General features: G+C 31.2%; 1 protein-coding gene across 1 annotated transcript in view; it reads right to left on the reverse strand.

Annotated features, from left to right (window-relative positions):
- LOC129228386 (protein O-linked-mannose beta-1,2-N-acetylglucosaminyltransferase 1-like) overlaps positions 1-18,329 on the reverse strand; it is a 59,625-nt gene that overhangs the window by 18,846 nt on the left and 22,450 nt on the right. The window contains exons 3-9 of the mRNA XM_054863063.1: positions 13,852-14,001; positions 9,862-9,971; positions 7,726-7,810; positions 6,414-6,540; positions 3,556-3,622; positions 2,732-2,836; positions 40-135 (exon numbers count right to left, since the gene is read on the reverse strand). Of these exons, the coding sequence (XP_054719038.1) occupies positions 40-135; positions 2,732-2,836; positions 3,556-3,622; positions 6,414-6,540; positions 7,726-7,810; positions 9,862-9,971; positions 13,852-14,001 (740 nt within the window). The remainder of the gene's footprint in view (positions 1-39; positions 136-2,731; positions 2,837-3,555; positions 3,623-6,413; positions 6,541-7,725; positions 7,811-9,861; positions 9,972-13,851; positions 14,002-18,329) is intronic.

The raw sequence follows: 18,329 nt of genomic DNA on the forward strand, positions 1-18,329 counted from the left end.
AGATAGTACTAAAATATTTTTCATTACACTGAGACTTACCACTCATCACAAGAATTGGAACATCATAGATTTTACTGATTGCAGATGGTTGTTTCCAGATAGGAGCGGGATACAAAGGATCATTCACTACATCAGCTGAAATATTAAATTGAATTGAACTGTAACTAATATTATGTAAACAAAGGAACAACCTTAGTTGCAAGATTTATTTTCATTAAAAAATGTCCTCAATGAAGAAAATGAATGTTCTATAACTATAATTAACAATGTCTTTACAGTTTAAAAATTATTTTTGGCCTTTAAGGTGCAAATTCTGCTGTATGAATGAAAAAATTGTATTGTTGGAAATATTGCACATTAATGCAGAAAAACTTTTTACAAAATTCATAAAATCACACAAATAGATTCACTAATTAAGTACTGATTAATATTTCCCCTAATAGGGCTATTTATTCTGTTCAGTTAAGACAAAGCTGTTCATCATATTAAGCAAACAGTTCAGTAGGAACCGAAAAAATAATTAAATAAAAATAAACAATGTTTGAAACAAAAATGTAGTTTTTTTAATCATATGTGAGATAAAATTCAAAGCCATTCAAAATTCAGATATGACAGCCAATTAGATTCTACCATTAAAATGTTGATGGAAACTACCTTTTTTTCCCTTTAAAGTTATAAAACAGGAAGGAAAATGTAATAGATAAAACAGTGGACATTATTAAAAGAGACTGGGGGGGGGGGATGCTCAGTAAAAAAAAATGCATGTAGAATAAAAACTTTAAAATTTGACCATTTATTTTGCTTTTAATTTTTAATTTAAAAAGTTAACTTTTAACACATTTTTCAATTTTTTCATTTACATTTAGTAATTCTTTATCTTGGGTTGCAATACTATGACCAATATTTTCAACTTTATCCAAGAAACCATGCTTTTCTTGAAATGAAAAATACATAAAATTGGATAGGACAACGCGAATAGCCACTGATGTAATAAGTTTCACAGTAAAAGATGAAAAAATTGATTTACAGAACTTCAAATACTTTGTGTGTGGTCGATGGTCGTGAAGTTCTAAATCATTGAGATAACTTAGTATATTATTTTTGGCCTCACTGCAGAAAATATTTTAGAAAATTAAAAATCTAAACCAGACAAATAGCTTTCAAAATTCTAAATAACTTAGTAAAGATATTAAACCAAATAAAAAATAAAAGCTTAATTTCTAAAAAGCGTAATACCAAAAAAAAAAGGGGTAAGATTGGATTAACAGGCAAAAAAATACCTAGTGCACCAAGAGTTGAACAAATTATTTGATAGAAACAATATAATTATTTTCAAATTTTAAAAAATGCATAAATAAATAAAACTAAGGTAAAATAGAATCCAAGAATGAAATTTTAAACTATCAGAAATTTCATTCTTTAATTACAAACGTTATCTTTACCAATAATAAAGCTGAAAGTCTCTCTGTCTGGATCTCTGTCTGTCAGAATCTCTGTGACGCGCATAGCGCCTAGATCGTTCCGCCGATTTTCATGAAATTTGGCACAAAATTAGTTTGTACCATGGGGTGTGCACCACGAAGCGATTTTTCCAAAATTTGCTTTTGTTCTTTTTCAATTCCAATTTTTAGAACATTTTCCCAAGCAAAATTATCATAAAATGGACAAGTAAATTACCAAGTTATCATAATGCGGAATCGTAACATGGGCAAGCCAATTGGCGAGAAATTCATCATACATTATTTGTAAATATACCAGGCGAACCTAAAGACCTTTTAATTTTCTATTACCAGCAAAGCCGTGCAGGTGTCATTAGTGGTTTTATGAAGCTAAAGCAAGTTTAAGAATCTCAGGAAAAAATAAAACAAGAGCAGCAGAATTTCTTATCATTCATGCGTTTTAAAATAGAATAAGACAAAGCCAATTCTTAGGAAATTTTATTTGCAGAGAATTGAACAGCCTCCAGCTCTGTTATGGTTAATATTCCAGACTGATAACTCAAAGCAAAGGTGAAACTGCAGTAATCTGCAAGTCCCAAAGAGCTGTTCAGTATTTGTTTGTAGTTCTGCTTTAGCACTGGCCATGCGACAGTAACCTGTAACTTTCTTATCAGTCCAGCAGGCACCAATGGATTTTTAGTTTGTCTCTAGGAAGAAAAGGGACCTAAATTCTAAAAAAGGACCTTTACTTTAACTTTTGAAGGTAAAAAATTGACCTCTTGACTAATTGCCAGTAATTAGTCATTTTGACAGTTATTTATAATCGGGAAATTTTCACCAATTAATTGAATTTAAAAAAAATGTTAGTTAAAATTAATTTTGCCTAGAACATGAACCTGTGCTGACTTAATTAATTACAAGTTTTGAACTCTAGCTGACATATCCCCATTTAATCCAAAATTTACAAATTAGCAAATATTCTTTTTTTTATTCATTTATTATTATTATTATTATTATTAAGAAAAAAAATGCAAAGGCATGAAAGAAGTTACAAGGAAAATTCAAAATGAAACAGAAATTATGCAGGAAAAAGGAAAAAAAGGTATCAGATTTTGAAAAAAAAAACACTTCTAGGTACTTGAAACTAAAAAAAGGATTTATAGTGAAAAAGGGCTCAGTTGGAAACCCTAATCTAGTTATGAAACAGCATTGCTGATGAGGCAGTGTTTATATAACAATTACCACTTAAAATGCTCAATCAATATCACAAAGAAGAAACAACTCATACTTACCATCACAAAAAAGGGGAAAGTCAACATTTTCATTAATTTCGCAAAATTCCACTCGTTGTTTATTATGTAACGGTGCAGGATCAGGATGAACAATTCTTCCTTTGACTAAAAGAAAATTGCGAAATATTTTTAAAAAACGGTTTTAATCATCATTTTAAGATCACAAAAGCTGAATATACAAAAAAGAGCATGATGAAAAAACGTGCATCAGTTCTTCAAAACAATGCCATAAATTTAAAGTCCAATGCACAAAAAAAAGAAAAGAAAAGAAAAATAGAAGGGGAAAAAAGCAAAGGTAAAACACAAAAGTTGAAAAAAAAAAACACCCTTCCCCCCCGCAAAAATGCAAAAAATCATAAAAATGAGCAAGAAAAGACCAAAAATGCATTCTGAAAAAAAAAAGCACATCTCTAAGCCTAACTTTTTTTGTTGCTTAAGCCTGAATTACAGACGATCTAATTGATTTATAAAGCTTAAATGAAGTGAATCTTGTACAAATAAATCAGACCTTTTGATTGGTACCAAAGTTAAAAACAAGCAACGAATTTTTTGCCCTCAAAATAAGAAATTTGTGCAAAATTTTTGTTTAAAATTCAAATTTAAAAAAAAAAAAGATTTTTTAAAAATATTGATTTTGTGTATATGTACGGCACAGTACAATTTGAATGAAATAACACTTCATTCCTTAATTGTAATACCAAAAAAAGGGGGTGAGTGCAGCCTTTGATGTTGACATAGTAATATATTGATTATCTTAAAGCTTATACTTTAGTTTTTTTAGATTTGAATAAAAGAGTCATTAAAAAATGGAATTTTTTTCTTACTTTCAAAAGGTACACAAAACTTTGCATCATGGTGCTCCGGCCAACCACTTTTTTCAACAACATGCAACTGAAACATGAAAAGCAAAATTTTGATCATTGTCAAGAACACCTGTTAATTAGAAAATATTATTGCAATTGACTCAAAAAAGAGAACATTGACCCAGGATAAACATTCAAGGGTGCCCATATAGGGGGGCAAGGGAGGCTCGAGCCCCTCCCTCCTTAGAAATTAGAACTTTCTTGCTTTTAGTACTTTTTTCTTTGCAAAAATGTAAAAATATTTCTTTTCCAGATATTAATGAATAAGTTATAAAAAATGTCAAATTTTAATGACTCTAATCTGTCCTGAAATTGATTTTCATGGGGAAAATATTATGCTAAACCATGGTTAAAATGTCTGAGCCCCCCCCCCTTACAATTTTGCATATGGGCGCCCATGTAAACATTGGCATAGTTGGGAGGGGGAGGATGACCCCTGTTTTTAGCCTACTTTCCCAGTAAAAGTCAGCAAAAGAAGAAAAAAGCATGAAAGAAGGCTTAATGCATCTTAAAAATATCGTGAAAAACAAAAAAAAGTCAAAAATAAATAAAATAATTAAATAAATATTGAAAAATTAAAAATTGGAAAGTAGGGTATTGAGATGGGGAAAAATGTCTGTCGGTCTGTCTGTCGGTCTGTCTGTCTGTCTGTCGGTCTGTCTGTCTGTCCCCCCCTAATAACTTTTGAATGAATAGTCCGATTCGAACAAACTTTTTTTTGTTCGAAAGATCTCGGCGAGGACACCTCATTCCCATATTTCACTTTTTGATTTGAACTATTTTTTGTTCAATTTTGAACAGTTCAAAAAAACTTAACATTAGCGCCTACGGGGAAATTCAAAGCAATTCCGAACTGTGAGGCGAATTTGCTTCAAACAAACTTTGTAGGAAAAAGCTTTTGATAAAAAACTTGTATATAAGATATCTTTTTGATTTGAACAATTTTCCGTTCAATTTTGAACAGTTCAAATCCCTTAACATTAGCGCCTACGGGGAAACTGAAAGTCAATGTAGATTCCGTACTTGAAGGCGGATTTACTTCAAACAAACTTTGTTGGAAATAGCTCTTGACGACCTACTCCCAACTCCGACTCCGAGAATTTAGGGGGACCTGACACCGACTCTGACTCCTGTTCCCGACAATTAATCGGACTCCGACTCCCCGACTTCAACTCTGACTTCGTAGCTTTGGCAAACATTTATACACGGAGGACAAATGACTGACTCCGATTCTTGGATATTCGACTCCGACTCTTTTATCCCAAAATGAGATTGACTCCGACTCCGACTCCGCTGCTGTGGTTTTAACTGTGAAATAATTATTGTTGATATGATTTGTTTTTATTTTCACGCTAAAGTTTTAATTTAGGTATTTAGTTTTCGGTGAATAAACTCGAAAAATATGCGCAGACGATTTTTTTTTTTTTTTTACAATGAAAATTATTTTTTTAAGTTGACATTTTATTGTTTTTTTTTTATTTTGGTAAGTGCATTAATTCGTTTAAAAAATTATTTTCGGCAACAGGGGAAAAAGAAACGATTTTTTTTATATGATGTATTTATTTTAATGAACTTATTATTATTTTTTCGTTTTGAAAGCTGTTAAAAAAATTTTTTAATGGAAAGAAGTGTATTAGCTGCTTTGTTTAAAAGGTGTTGCTATTTTATTTGTTCGTTTTTTTGAAGAAAAGTAAGGAATATTTTATTCCTAGAAATCAGCTTAAAATATTTAAAAAAATATGTTTGAAAAAATTTGCGATTTTAGCTATTTTTGAGAATATTGATCAGGTACTAGAAAGCAGTATGGGTATACGGGAAAGTAGCCTCGTCTAGTTCTAGACGGAACTTCTTGTTTTAATTTTAATTTTTATGTTTGTACTTGTAAACATCCTTCAAGCTTTTTCGTTTTTCCAGTACTACACCCCTGCTACAGAAGGTTAAGCAGCTATAAAAAGTCAAGAGAGAGATATAAAAGCCTAAATAAAAACTGAAAGTCATAAATTTTGGCAAAAACAGTTTTTTAAAAAAATACAAACAATGCTTGACTGAAAAAAATGTTTGCATAGTAAAAAAAAAAATGGGTAAAAACGAAGTACTTACAGTGATTTAATTTATTGTAAATTAATTCTACTTAGTCTACTTGCAGAGCCACATAATAATTAAAAATAATATTAATAAGATTATTATTAATTATTATGTGACTCTGCAAGTAGTACAGTACAAGCATATTCAGATATGGCTATGTACAGACTGAAATCAATGTAAAGTAAAAGTATTTTAAAAAGCCCTTCAAGTATAAAGCACTATTTGGAGTAAAAAAACTGATTGAAATGAAAAATGTTACGTATTATTAAGATTGTGAGCATTGAACTACCAAAAAATTTTACGCATCAATATCAGCTTAAATAAAAAATCTTTTAAGCAAATTTTAATCTAGAGATGAAAAAGTCTGTCAAGAATTCGTACTTAAGATCGGACATTGAAATTTTGTGGTGTGTTATGAGGGGTATTTTTCATTTTCTTGGAGGGACTCTCATTCTGGAAGGGTATTCTGTTGCATTTGAGGGGTGTGCGCCACGGGCTCGGAGGGGGCATGTCAGTTTAAGAAAAAGACAGCTAACAAAAATTATTTTAAGTTAAGTTTTAAAAACTGGAGCTTTTCAGAAGATACCAAAAACTGAATATTTTAGCATGTATGGGATGGTTTTCTTTTCAACACAGATCTTTGACAGAAAGCTATTAAATGTTACATTATTAATGTGTAGCATTTTATAGTATTACAGAAAACAACAAATAGATTCTTGAAGCTAGAACCATACATCTTCAAATGGTGAGAATCCAGAGGTTCCTTTTTGTGTAATTAAGTACCAACTTCCCCTGTAGCTTAAACTTTGGATTAAGGCACTACCAAGATCATATAACAACAATCTGGCAACTCGAGACATTCTAAAATAAATAAAGGTCAGAATAAGAAACAAAAGAAACTTGAGTGAGCTGTGCAAAAACATATTTAAATACTTAAAACTAGAAAATTTTAAATAATATCTTATTTTGTTACTACACTAATACTCAGACATGTCAACTCTCCTGCTTAAAAGAGAGTCCTGTCCTAGAGTTCAATTTCTTCCCTCTGGCCCCCCAAATAATTTCTCCTGATTTTAAAGGATTTTTTAAAAGTCATCGAGCTTTGACTGTCGAAAATACATTTGGGGGGTCTTTTTGTTTTTGTGGTCATGCTTAGTTGGGAAAATTTGGAAAATCAAATGATTGTTAAAGCAAAAAAAATAAATAAAGTGTTTGTTATAGTAAAAAAAATAATTAAAATCTCTTTTTAAAAAATGTTAAACTTTTAATTTAAATGTTACATCTTGTTGATTAATTTTCTATAATTTTTGTCTTACAACGTGAAAGTTATCAATTTTGTCTAAAGTACAAAAATGTCTCCTGCTTTTTCATTTTCTTTTTCCTGCTCTTCTGCTTTGTAAGGTTAGGAAGTCGATATACTTGTTTGATAAAGTGAATTTAATAATTTGTTTCAGATAAATAAACTGCATAAAATAGTATGGAAAAATAAACAAAATGTTCATAATATATCATATAATTTTGACAATTTATCAATGAAAACGCACACAATGTCACAATGAAAAAAAAAAGCACTATAATGCCACATTTAATACATTAAAAAAATTGGTTAAAAGGTGCAGTATGATAAGGATGACTATATTACAGTAATATTTATCATGCATTGATCTCCTATGTTGTTTTGAATCTACAATTTCAAAAATAATGTACACAAAAATAATGTAAATCCTTTACATATTTACTAAAATGCATTTCTAGGGCATGAACATGAGTAATACAGAAACTCAAAAAGAAATGAACAATTGAAATAGTTTTAATTTGTTATATGAATTCGCTATGTATGTTGATTCATTAATATCTATTTGACTTATGAAAATTATATGAATTTCCCATAAGACTTTTCTTTAAAAATGCATATTTAGAGACAACAGCCCTCTATAAAATCAAGAACATTTTAGAACTATATTCACTTTTTATATAAAGAAGATTTCTGAGTATGAAGCACAGAAAACTTACTTCTATAAAAGAATGAGTTACTATTATGTTTACCTTCTAGAAGATTCATCAAAAGTGAGAAGAAATATGATTTCCCCGGGTCGCAAAGTAAGTAAAAATGTTTCAAGAGGTGTTGAATCTAAAAAAGAATCAATAAAGTCTGTTTACTACTATATAAAGGGTGACTTTTAATTAATGTACAAATAAATAACTCTTGAGACATTACAGACAGGACTACAAAAATATTTTATTGAAAAAAAAATGAAAAGAGATCTTAAGAAGTAGTGCAATAGCACAACCTATACTGAGTTTGTTGAAAAGATAGACCAGAAGTAAACAAACAGGTTTCTAGATGGTTTGCCACTAGGCCACTTTTGGGGATTTTTTCTGGAAAAAAAAGTAAACCAATAATATTCGCATTCACCGTCTGCTTCGCCTTAATTTGTTCTTGTCCAAGTTAAACACGTGATTGACGAAGCAAAATGGCATATTTCTTTATCTAGTCTATCTTTCCCATGAATGCAGTATAGATATGAAGTTGTGTCACTTACAAATTCAAGCACTTCTCTTTTGATGCTTGAAAAGGAAACAGTCCTGGAACTTTTGAGCAGTGCCAGATATTCAATTTTTCTGAGCTGGGGTCAAAACTTGAAACTGCCATCCTTTCCCATCTTTCCTTTGAGTTTTTATACAGAAATTCAATAAAAAATGGAAAAAAAGGTAAATTTGCAGCCCCCCCCCCAAAAAAAAGGTATATAATACAGCTCAGCCCTAGATCTGGCACTGCTTTTGAGACATATAAAGTCTGCTGATTTCTTGTCAACCAAATCTTAGATGTGACCCTACGGATAAAAGTCACATAAGGTGGTGTCTGTTAAGTAAAGTGGCTAAAGTAGCGCAACAAGATAATGATTTAGGTATTTATAGTTGATATAATTTAGGCTTTAAACTTGCGACTTAATGCAGTCAGTTCTATATGGATGGACATCATCCTACATGAACGTGTTCATGCCCAGATTACAAATTCATGGGGAGAAAAACTATCTTAGCAATACTTCACAAATAATTTCAAATTGACAAAGATATCAATATTAAACTAATTCCTTTTATTAACCCCCAAAGCAAAAAGGATGAGGGGTATAAGTTTGACGTGTTTGTGTATGTATGCGTTTGACAGTGGCACTGTAGCTCCTAAAGGAATGAATCGACTTCAATAATTATTTTTTCGTTCGAAGACTGACTTGATCGAGTGAGTTCTTAACTAGGTCTATACTCTGTAGGACTTCAATTACCGGAGCTTTTTTAAAAAATCTAATTAATTGGCTTTCAATTGCAATTTTTGTAGTGAAAACTTACTTGTACTGTTAAAATATTGACATCAATCAAAAGAATGAGTTTTTATGCATATGACGGAATTTTGTTTGGAACTTCTAAATTATATTGAGCTGGAATTATACCCTTAAAATTTTTAAACACAGCTCTAAGCCTTTATTCATGTGATTGGTAAGCACTTCATTGTTGGAAAAAAAACCTCAATAATTTAAAAATTTTATTTGTTGCTGTTTTCTATTTGTTTATAAATAAAATACTCCCAGTTCATTTTAGCACATAACAAAGAATTTTAAATTTTTCCTTATGATTTGGCTTTTGTGACTAGCAAAACTTAGTAGTTGTGGCTATCTTTCCATTTATGTGTTTTCCCATGTTATCTAGAAAACGTTTAAATATATATTCAAATTTTATTTGCCTTCTGGACTGAAAGTTCAACTTAATATGAGGTGATGCCTTAGTGTCCAGAAGTTCTATAATTTTCAATTTAATATTAATTGTGTGCTCTCTCTCATTGCATGCTTTTGTACTGCCATCTAATGATTATGATGCTTTGAGAAGTTATTTTAGTTTAAAGTTGTATGTAAAGGCAGATACAGCTTTTGGTTCGGAAGGTATCTTTATAAGACAGTAGGGGGCATAAGGGAAACTTTCATGTGCAAATAGGAGGTCAGGGGAGAGTTTTATTTTAAAGAAATCCAAAAATGCAGCTTTAGGCTATGTCTGGGTGCTGAAAAGGGGCCATGACTCCCATGATCCTCTCTCTGGATGAGCCCTTGGTTAATCAAAATGTGAATTAAAAGTAGCCTAGTTTATACATATTTGAAAGTCAATGAAACATAAGGAGAAGGAAGTACAAACCTCTCTCGTATGTATCAAAATGACCAGTACGAGTAACTGTTTTTGTCATATTGTCCATTACTACTACATTTATGCCTCTTCCAGCCTCGTTCAAGTCTTTCCCTAGAACACTGCAAAAAAAAAAAAAAAGTAAGATAAAGGAATAGTAATCAAAACTTATAGGACCTTCCATTAGTATTTACGTAACAAAATTTCAGGAACCATAAAAGCATTCTTTTTTTGCAAGTCGTAATTTTTGCAAAAATGAAGGTACAATGACCGCCGTTTGTTTGAATCATGTTTATTTTAAACAGTTATGATTCAATAAAGCAAAAATGAGTATTTAATTTTTTAATGTGAGATTCTACATACAATTTAGGAGAACTTTGTTTAATTTCTTGTCAAACAAGATAAAGAGTTATTAAAAGTATGCCGTTCAGTCAAAACATTCAATATTTAAGTATGTAAAGAATTTCATCGTAAAACAGCATGAAAATGAAATTACAAAATTCAAATATTAACTTATAAACTTTGAAAAATGCATCTGCTGTTGATTGCTAATAATAACAATATTAAGTAATAGATACTTACTGCTCATAAGTAATAGAAACTTACATTTGACACTCCTTTTTCAATGTTATAAAACTACCTATAGTGCTTGGAATTTGCACCTTGCTGCCCCAAAGTGAATGCCATTTCATAAAGCCTAGAGTGCAGAAGTACCGTCAACATCACATCTCTCTCTGCAGGGGTCTGGCCAGAGGATATTTGTGTCCGTTAACGGACCCTTCACAAAAATCGGATCAACCAAAACGGACTTTTCACAAAATCCCGATCAATCAAAATGGACCCTTCACAAAATTCTGATAAACAAGATCGGATCTTTCACAAATTGTTTATTGAAAGAGCAGATCTGAAAGCAAAATAACTCATATTTCTGTGTATAAACCGATAATTTTTGGAACCTTTTTTGAAGTCAAATTAGGGGGATCAGCTTATACAAAATCTGCTAATTTTGCAAGAGAAAAAAAATTGGCACTCTTGCGAATGCTCCTGCAAGCGATAAATAATTGCTACTGCCAAATAAATATAATGCTTGTTGTTTGTTTCTTGGAAAGAAATTAACAGCTGAAAATAAGTTTGGTTTTAAATAATTTTGTTTGTTCATTTTATCGCAGCTAATTAGCAGCGGTGTTGTTGTAAACTTTTCTGAAGAGGTGTTGGTAAGCACTTTTCTCCCAACTCATGATTTAATAAATAATAATAATAATATATATCGGTGAAATGAACTTAGAACTGCAAAGGGATAGTAAGGGTGGGGAAAAAATATGATCGCTTCAGACAGGGTTAACAACTTCAAAATTATCATCACTTAGTGGCTGGCGTTGAACCTTTATAATGACTTGATTAGAAAATATTCTCATCATTTTACCAGCTTGTCTTTTCGTTTAAATGGTGCGATGTTTAACTGATATTTTGGGAGAAATTTATGTGGGTTTTGATTTTTCGATGCTAAAAAGGATGATTACCTTTAAATAAACTCTTTTAATTACCTTTTTTTTCTTTAAATGTCTACATTTTGAAAAATGCAATCTTTTGACATCCGATATGAGAATCATATTTTGTTCTTTTTTCAAGCTAACTTTGCTTTATTAGGATGCAAATAAATGAAGTCTCTTTATTTTTGTTAGAACTCTCATTTCAAGTTTTTAAAGCAAAATTCCATTTTCTTTTATGAGTCAAAATGAGTAAAAAATTAAAATGCTGAATAGGTGGTTCTTTTATTTTATTTTTTATTTTATTTTATTTTATTTTATTTTTCCTTCACTTTGAGAATTGCGATCTCTTTGCATCCGCTATGGGAATCCGATTTTTCGAATTTTTGATGTTTAGTGCGCTTTGTTAAGAGGTAAACAATTAAAATATCTTTTTATTTTTGTTAAAATCACGGAATTTATAAGTTTTAAAAGTACTGTACAGAAATATTTTTAATATAATTTAACATACTGTAGAATGGTAGATAAATATTGATACTTGAGAGAGCGATGCCCCCCCCCCCCACCAAATATTAGAAAAACACTCCAGAATGATATTCTCAACATAGAAGAGGGAAACACTCAACTTTAAGTTTAAATGATGCAGTTTGTGCCATCTCTAAATTTTAAAATTTTGTTTAAAAAAATTTTTTTTTTGCGAAATTATTTTATTTTTCACAAAATTAATTCATTTTTCACAAAATTATTTGAATTTTCTCAAAAAACGGACCCTGTGAAAAATCCTGGACAGACACCTGCTCTGTCTCACTGGTTTTGTTTGACTTTTCCTGAGAAAATTGTCACAAAAAGTGTGCCCTCTCTTTTTACTATTTGCAAAAAAAAAAAACTTATTCTACAAAAAGAAGGCAAAGAAAAAAAGACTGCTAATCCACCACACATTTGTGGGAAATAGTTAGTCACATACATTTGATTCATTTAAGCAGCATGTTAGATTCAAATATCAGGTAGTTTTTTAATTTTGGAGTTGGATTTTGTTTTGTTTTTGAGGATTTGATTCATTCAATTAACCATTGATTCACATACGTGGCACTCACAGTGTTGGGGATTTTGCAGGCTGAAAATTTTACAAATTTTAGATAAACAGTATGAAGATTTTTTTTTTAAACTGAGGTTTAAACTTTTGTGATTATGACGGGCTAGACAAAATAAGTTGTTTTGCAATGCATAAACAGGGCCCTTTTGACCATTACAGATAGCGTAAAATGCAATAAAATAACAACTTAGACAAAAGAAACTGATTTAGAAAGAGTACTGGCAAACAAAGTTCCTCAAAATTTCCACAGAAAAAAAATTCTCTGGATCCCTACATTATGTCAAACGATTGTTAAAAATTCTACACAAGAAAAGAAATACAGTAGAATACCTTTATAACGCCGACCTATATAACGCAATTCTCTATAAACCGCACAACTTTTCAGAAGTAAACAATAGGTTTTGAAGGTTAAAAAATCCCTCGGTTTTTCTTTGCAAACATAAAAATTTTTGGGCAAATTAAATTTTGATACAGTTTTTCATCTTTTGATCTTAATTCCAAGCTTTTAAATGAAAATTAGTACTCACAATAAACAGGAAATACCAGGTTGCTCTTGAAAATGCAACAGTTATGGTAACCATGAAGCTAGCAGAAGTGCAGGATAATTCATTTTCTTTTAATTGAGAAACATTTATTTGTGAATGACTAATTGCAATATAGGTGCTTTAATAATCCTTGCAGATAAAACTCATTCTAAAGTGCTAATATATAGATATATTCTGAATATTTGTTTCAAAATTTGTGAAATGATCTATATAACACAAAAACCTGTATAACGCAAAAGCTCTGGTCCCAAGGTGTGTGTGTTATAACGGTCTTCTACTGTACCACCAAATTGGGAGTTTCTCTGGAGTCACTGATTACTGCAAGAAATGCTGGTTGTAAAATGAAAATTAAATGTTTCGTGTTTTGTCATTAAGTGTATTATTTAACATAAATGTATGTTGTATATTTAAAATATAAATTAATATTTCAATTGTACATTTTATAAATTATACTTTGCTTTTTAATTGCAGTTTGAAAAATAATAATAAGTCTTTGGCTAAAACTTTTGAGATTTGGCTATTTGCTGGCAAACAATTTGAAGCCCTTAGCGCAGTCCTTGCATAAATAATTTTTGAAGATCCTATAACTGAAGAAGTAGCTAACTTTTTATATCAGGATTTTAACTACATTGTGCTCAAAAGTTTTTTTTTTTTTTTTTTTTAATGAAAAGAAGTAAGATATGTCAAGTAAAAACTGAAAATCAATAAAACTGCTTTGTATGTACATAAGTGCCCCAAAGATTTCTTTTTTGGGAAAAATAACTCTATTTCATTAGTATAATTTGATTCTAAAATTAAACTTTTTAGAATATTTATTTATTTATTTTTGCTGTTCAACTAAAGACTGCAAATAAAAAATATATTTTAAAAAACTTACTATTTCCCATCAATACAAAGTCTAGGTTCATCACTGTGATCTTTCCCTGTATAAATATGAACAGAAAACGAATTTTCATCACAAGCCTTGTGACGTCCACAATTGGGTACAATGTTTCCAACTTGAATAGAAGGATGGATTTTTACAACTCTGCAATGAAATACATAAAACGTTCATTAATACATCAAAAATATATAATAATTGAGTTGATTAATAATTTTTGAAATAATAATTAAATGTAATTTCCTTTGTATAGTTGTGTTAAAAACAAAAAAGTTTAAAGTAAAAACAAACAAATTTCATTGGAAGCAACAGTGCATCAAAATAAAAAGAGAAAAAAATATTTTGCACCACTAATGAAAAAGGATATGTACAGTAAACTCCGGATTATCCGCAGAATAGGGTGGCACAGTAACAACGGATAGCAAAATTCGCAGATAATCCACAAGGTAAGTAAAAACAATACTAGTGTATGCAATAGCGTTAGAAAGATCAACAATACTCGCATACATTTAAACTACAGTTAAATGATAACTGTGTACAAAAAATGTATGTAAATGTTAAAAAAGGATCAGACATTGTTACAAATGGCTTACACACATACGTGAACATATGGTGCAACAGGATTCACTGAAACAGATAAAGCAAGTTTACACCAAAAATTCTTAGGGGAGAAGAGGGGAATCTTTTGAACAAGACTAGTCCAGTCACTGGATTATGCACATGAGTCATGTAAATCTAAAAACCAGTAAGTTGTACAGATTTAAAACTGTAAGTAGTGTTGATCTAAAAATCAGGTTTCAAGCAGTCAAGTTTCGATGACTATGAAAGATTTAATGTCAGTGGAAAGGACGGGGAAGAAAGAAATTGGAATTTATATGTAATAGATTTTGCACTAATTAAGTTAAAATGTATGTATATATTTGCATTCAATTTAAATTAACCGGTAATTTTTTAATTTTTTTTTTTTTTTTTTTTTTTTTTGAACGTGTCAAAAGCCCCAGATGATCCGCCCCGTGGATACTGTATAAAGAAAATTACACAGTTTACTGCAATTATACAGTTTACTGTATAAAGAAAATGTTAAGGTATGCACTTTATCTCAAATGTACCCAGCATTGTTTCCAGATACTAACCATAAATTGTGTCTCAATAGTTTAAATGGGCAAGAAGCAAGCTGATATTCAGTTTGATGTCTTGGTCTTTCTCAAAGAAGATAAGTTATTTTATTTGGTAAGGATTAAAGTTCCAAGACCTGATAATATCTATCCAAAATTTTTAATGGAGTGCACAGAGAAATTACTGGATGTTAAAATATATATTTTCAATGCTTCCTATAACTTAGGGATAGCGCTAGTAAACTGTAAAATTAGCAAACATAACTTCATTTTATTTTAAAGAGTCCCCATTAAGAAAGATGTTAACTCATTGGAGAGGGTTTATTGAAGGGCTACTTGGTTCGTAATTTGACTTTCAGATATAGATTACGATCAGGGTTTAAGCTGGATTCAAAAGTTCTTTAGCATAAAAGCTAAAATTGTGGGAAAAGTTTTAGCGAAATGCTAAAATGTTACGTATTCTCATATCTTTCTAAATTCCTCAGTGTGTTTCATCTCCAGTAGAAAATAAAATTCTTATTTCATCTATGACATCTTTAAAGAAACAAGTTCAGCATCTGTGTTTTTTAACGTATAAAAAAAAGAAACTACATGTTTGGTTTTTAGAATGTTGCACTCCCCTCCTCCTAATAATGCAGTTATTGAGGAGGCAGACATAATGCCGGAAGAATAAGTATTGTTGAACATAATAGTAATTTTAAAATCTTGGCTTAAGAATTAAAAAAAATTTAGTTGACTATCGCCATGCTGCTTCCTCTCCTGGATCATACATTGCTTCTTTTTTTTTTTAATTAATCTATTTTTTGTTAAAAACAAAAAAGCGAAAATGCTTTGCTTTATTTTCGCAATTGAGACAGTTTTTGTATTTTACAAAAATTGTGACCATAGCGGAAACCCTGATTATGATTCCAGACACAAAATGCTCAATGTGTTTAGTCTTGAGTTTAGGATTCCAGAAAGGTATGGTATGGTTTTCCCACCATAAAAGTTTCAACAATATATGGTTTGAAAACATTTTGACATGGCATAACAGGCATAATACTGAAATAACTTTGTATTCAATCAGTAAATATTCTTAATAAGTTATATAAATGCTTTTTAAATAAAAAGTTTCTTTTTTTTAAATAAAATTAACAAGTAATAAAAAATTAACAAAATACTTCAACAACACACAAGAAAATGAAAAGCATATTTTCAAGTTTAATGACAGTGACAGTACTAAATCTTTTACTGGACCTGCACTCCAGTAAGCAGTGGCGTATATATGTTTTTATTTTGGAGGGGGCCCATATAACCAAGATTAGCCCCCCCCCCCTTATGTTGTTTTTTGTAATTTTTTTTTTGGGGGGGGGAGCTATGATGTTCTCATTTTTTTAGGTGGGGCAAGAACTTTATATATAAGGTTTGTCATCGAGTGTCGCAACCAAATAATAGTTTTAGGAGGGCACTTTCGAGAAATAATCGCTTCTGGCGGGGGGGGGGGGGGTCAGGGGGTTCTCCCCCGGGAATGTTTTGAAATTTTAGTCCTAAGAACACAGTTTTAGACAGTCTCTGGTGATGCTCAGAAAGGAAAAATTCGGGGGCTTCTGCGGAAGTTTTTAGAAATTGAAATCTTAAAAACGCCATTATAGGCTAGATTTGTTGACGTTAGTGTAATGAAAAGAATATGACTTTTTGAAGTTGCCTCCTATTGATTTTTTTTTTTTTTAATAGAGAAAAATCACTCCTCCACCGCCCAATGTTTCGAAATTGAAGTTCTAAAAACGCATTGAAGTTCTAAAAACCCTACTGATGAATTTAAAAGTGAAGCAAGAAAACTGACGTCTCTGCGTGTAAGTGCGTAATGTACTCAGGGAACTCGAGAGGAGGCGATTTTGGATCTAGTTTTTTGTGACATAGGTAGTTTTGTTCAAGGGTTGTGTGTAGGGGAGCATATTGGAGATAGTGATCATAACAGCATTAGGTTCCGGGTTAAATTTGAAGTGTGCAAAGATGATAATTTTAGGTTTGTGCCCAATTTCAGAAACACTGATTTTGTTGCACTTAGGCAGAGCTTGAAAGAGGTTTTTTCGTCAGGATTGAAAAATAGCGACGTAGATCAGCAGTGGACGGAATTTAAGGATAAACTTGCTAAAACGGTTGGGGACTATGTTCCATTTAGGAGAAAAGGTGTTAGTACCAAAATTTGGCCCATGTGGTTCTCCAGGGAGACTAAAGAAGCTCTTAATTATAAGCAAGCCACTTTTCGTCAGTTTAAAGAAACTGGTCAGAGTGCGGAGAGACTCCAATATGGTAAGGCAAGGAGAAATTTTAAGTATTTGGTACGGATTCAGAAAAGGGAATTGGAGCAAAGGCTGGCAGATGACATTGATGGGAACCCTAAGAGGTTTTTTGCTTACGCTAATTCTGGGAAAGCTCGAAACAGTCAAATTGGGCCTTTGGTTGATGAGTATGGAAATTTAATCCAAAACGATAGGGATATTGCAAATGTTCTAAATAACTTTTTTTCCAGTGTGTTTAACGATAACTGTATCTCAACAGTTGACACTAACAAGACACAAGCTATTATACAGCTTGAAGATTTTGTATTTTCCAGGGAGGAGGTTTTATTTCATTTGAAAAAGATTAAAGCAACTAAAGCTCCGGGACTAGATAATATTTATCCAAAAATTTTAGTTGAATGTGCAGAGGAATTAGTGGATGTTATTTTGAATATTTTCAATGCTTCTTATAACTCGGGGGCGGTGCCAGAGGACTGGAAGCTGGCTAACATAACGCCACTCTTCAAGAAGGGGGCTAAAGGTATTGCTGGGAATTATAGACCTGTAAGTTTGACTTCGGTGATTTGTAAGATTTTCGAAACTTTGATCAAAATTAAGATCATAAAGTTCTTAGAGACTAATAGTCTGTTGACTAGTTTGCAGTATGGTTTCAGGAAAGGTAAATCCTGTACTACTAATTTATTGCATTTCTACGACAAGGTTACCTCAGCTTTAGATAACAAAAAATGTGTGGATGTTGTTTATATTGATTTTCAAAAAGCTTCTGACAAGGTACCGCAAGTTGCTCTTCTCAGCAAGTTAGCTGACATAGGAATAGAAGGAAAAACTTTACTTTGGGTTAGAAATTGGCTTACTGGTAGGAAGCAAAGAGTAGTTGTGGGGTTCCTCAGGGATCAGTGTTAGGGCCTCTTTTGTTTATTATATTTATGAATGACATCAATGAAAATATTTCTGGAAGCATGAATTGTTTTGCTGACGATGTAAAAGTTATGGGGATTGTCGAAAATGAAGAACAAGTAAGACAGCTGCAAGAGGATTTAGATCATATTACTAAGTGGGCAGATAAATGGGGTATGGC

The sequence above is a fragment of the Uloborus diversus genome, chromosome 8 (assembly GCF_026930045.1).
Source record: "Uloborus diversus isolate 005 chromosome 8, Udiv.v.3.1, whole genome shotgun sequence".
Lineage (NCBI taxonomy): Eukaryota > Metazoa > Arthropoda > Arachnida > Araneae > Uloboridae > Uloborus > Uloborus diversus.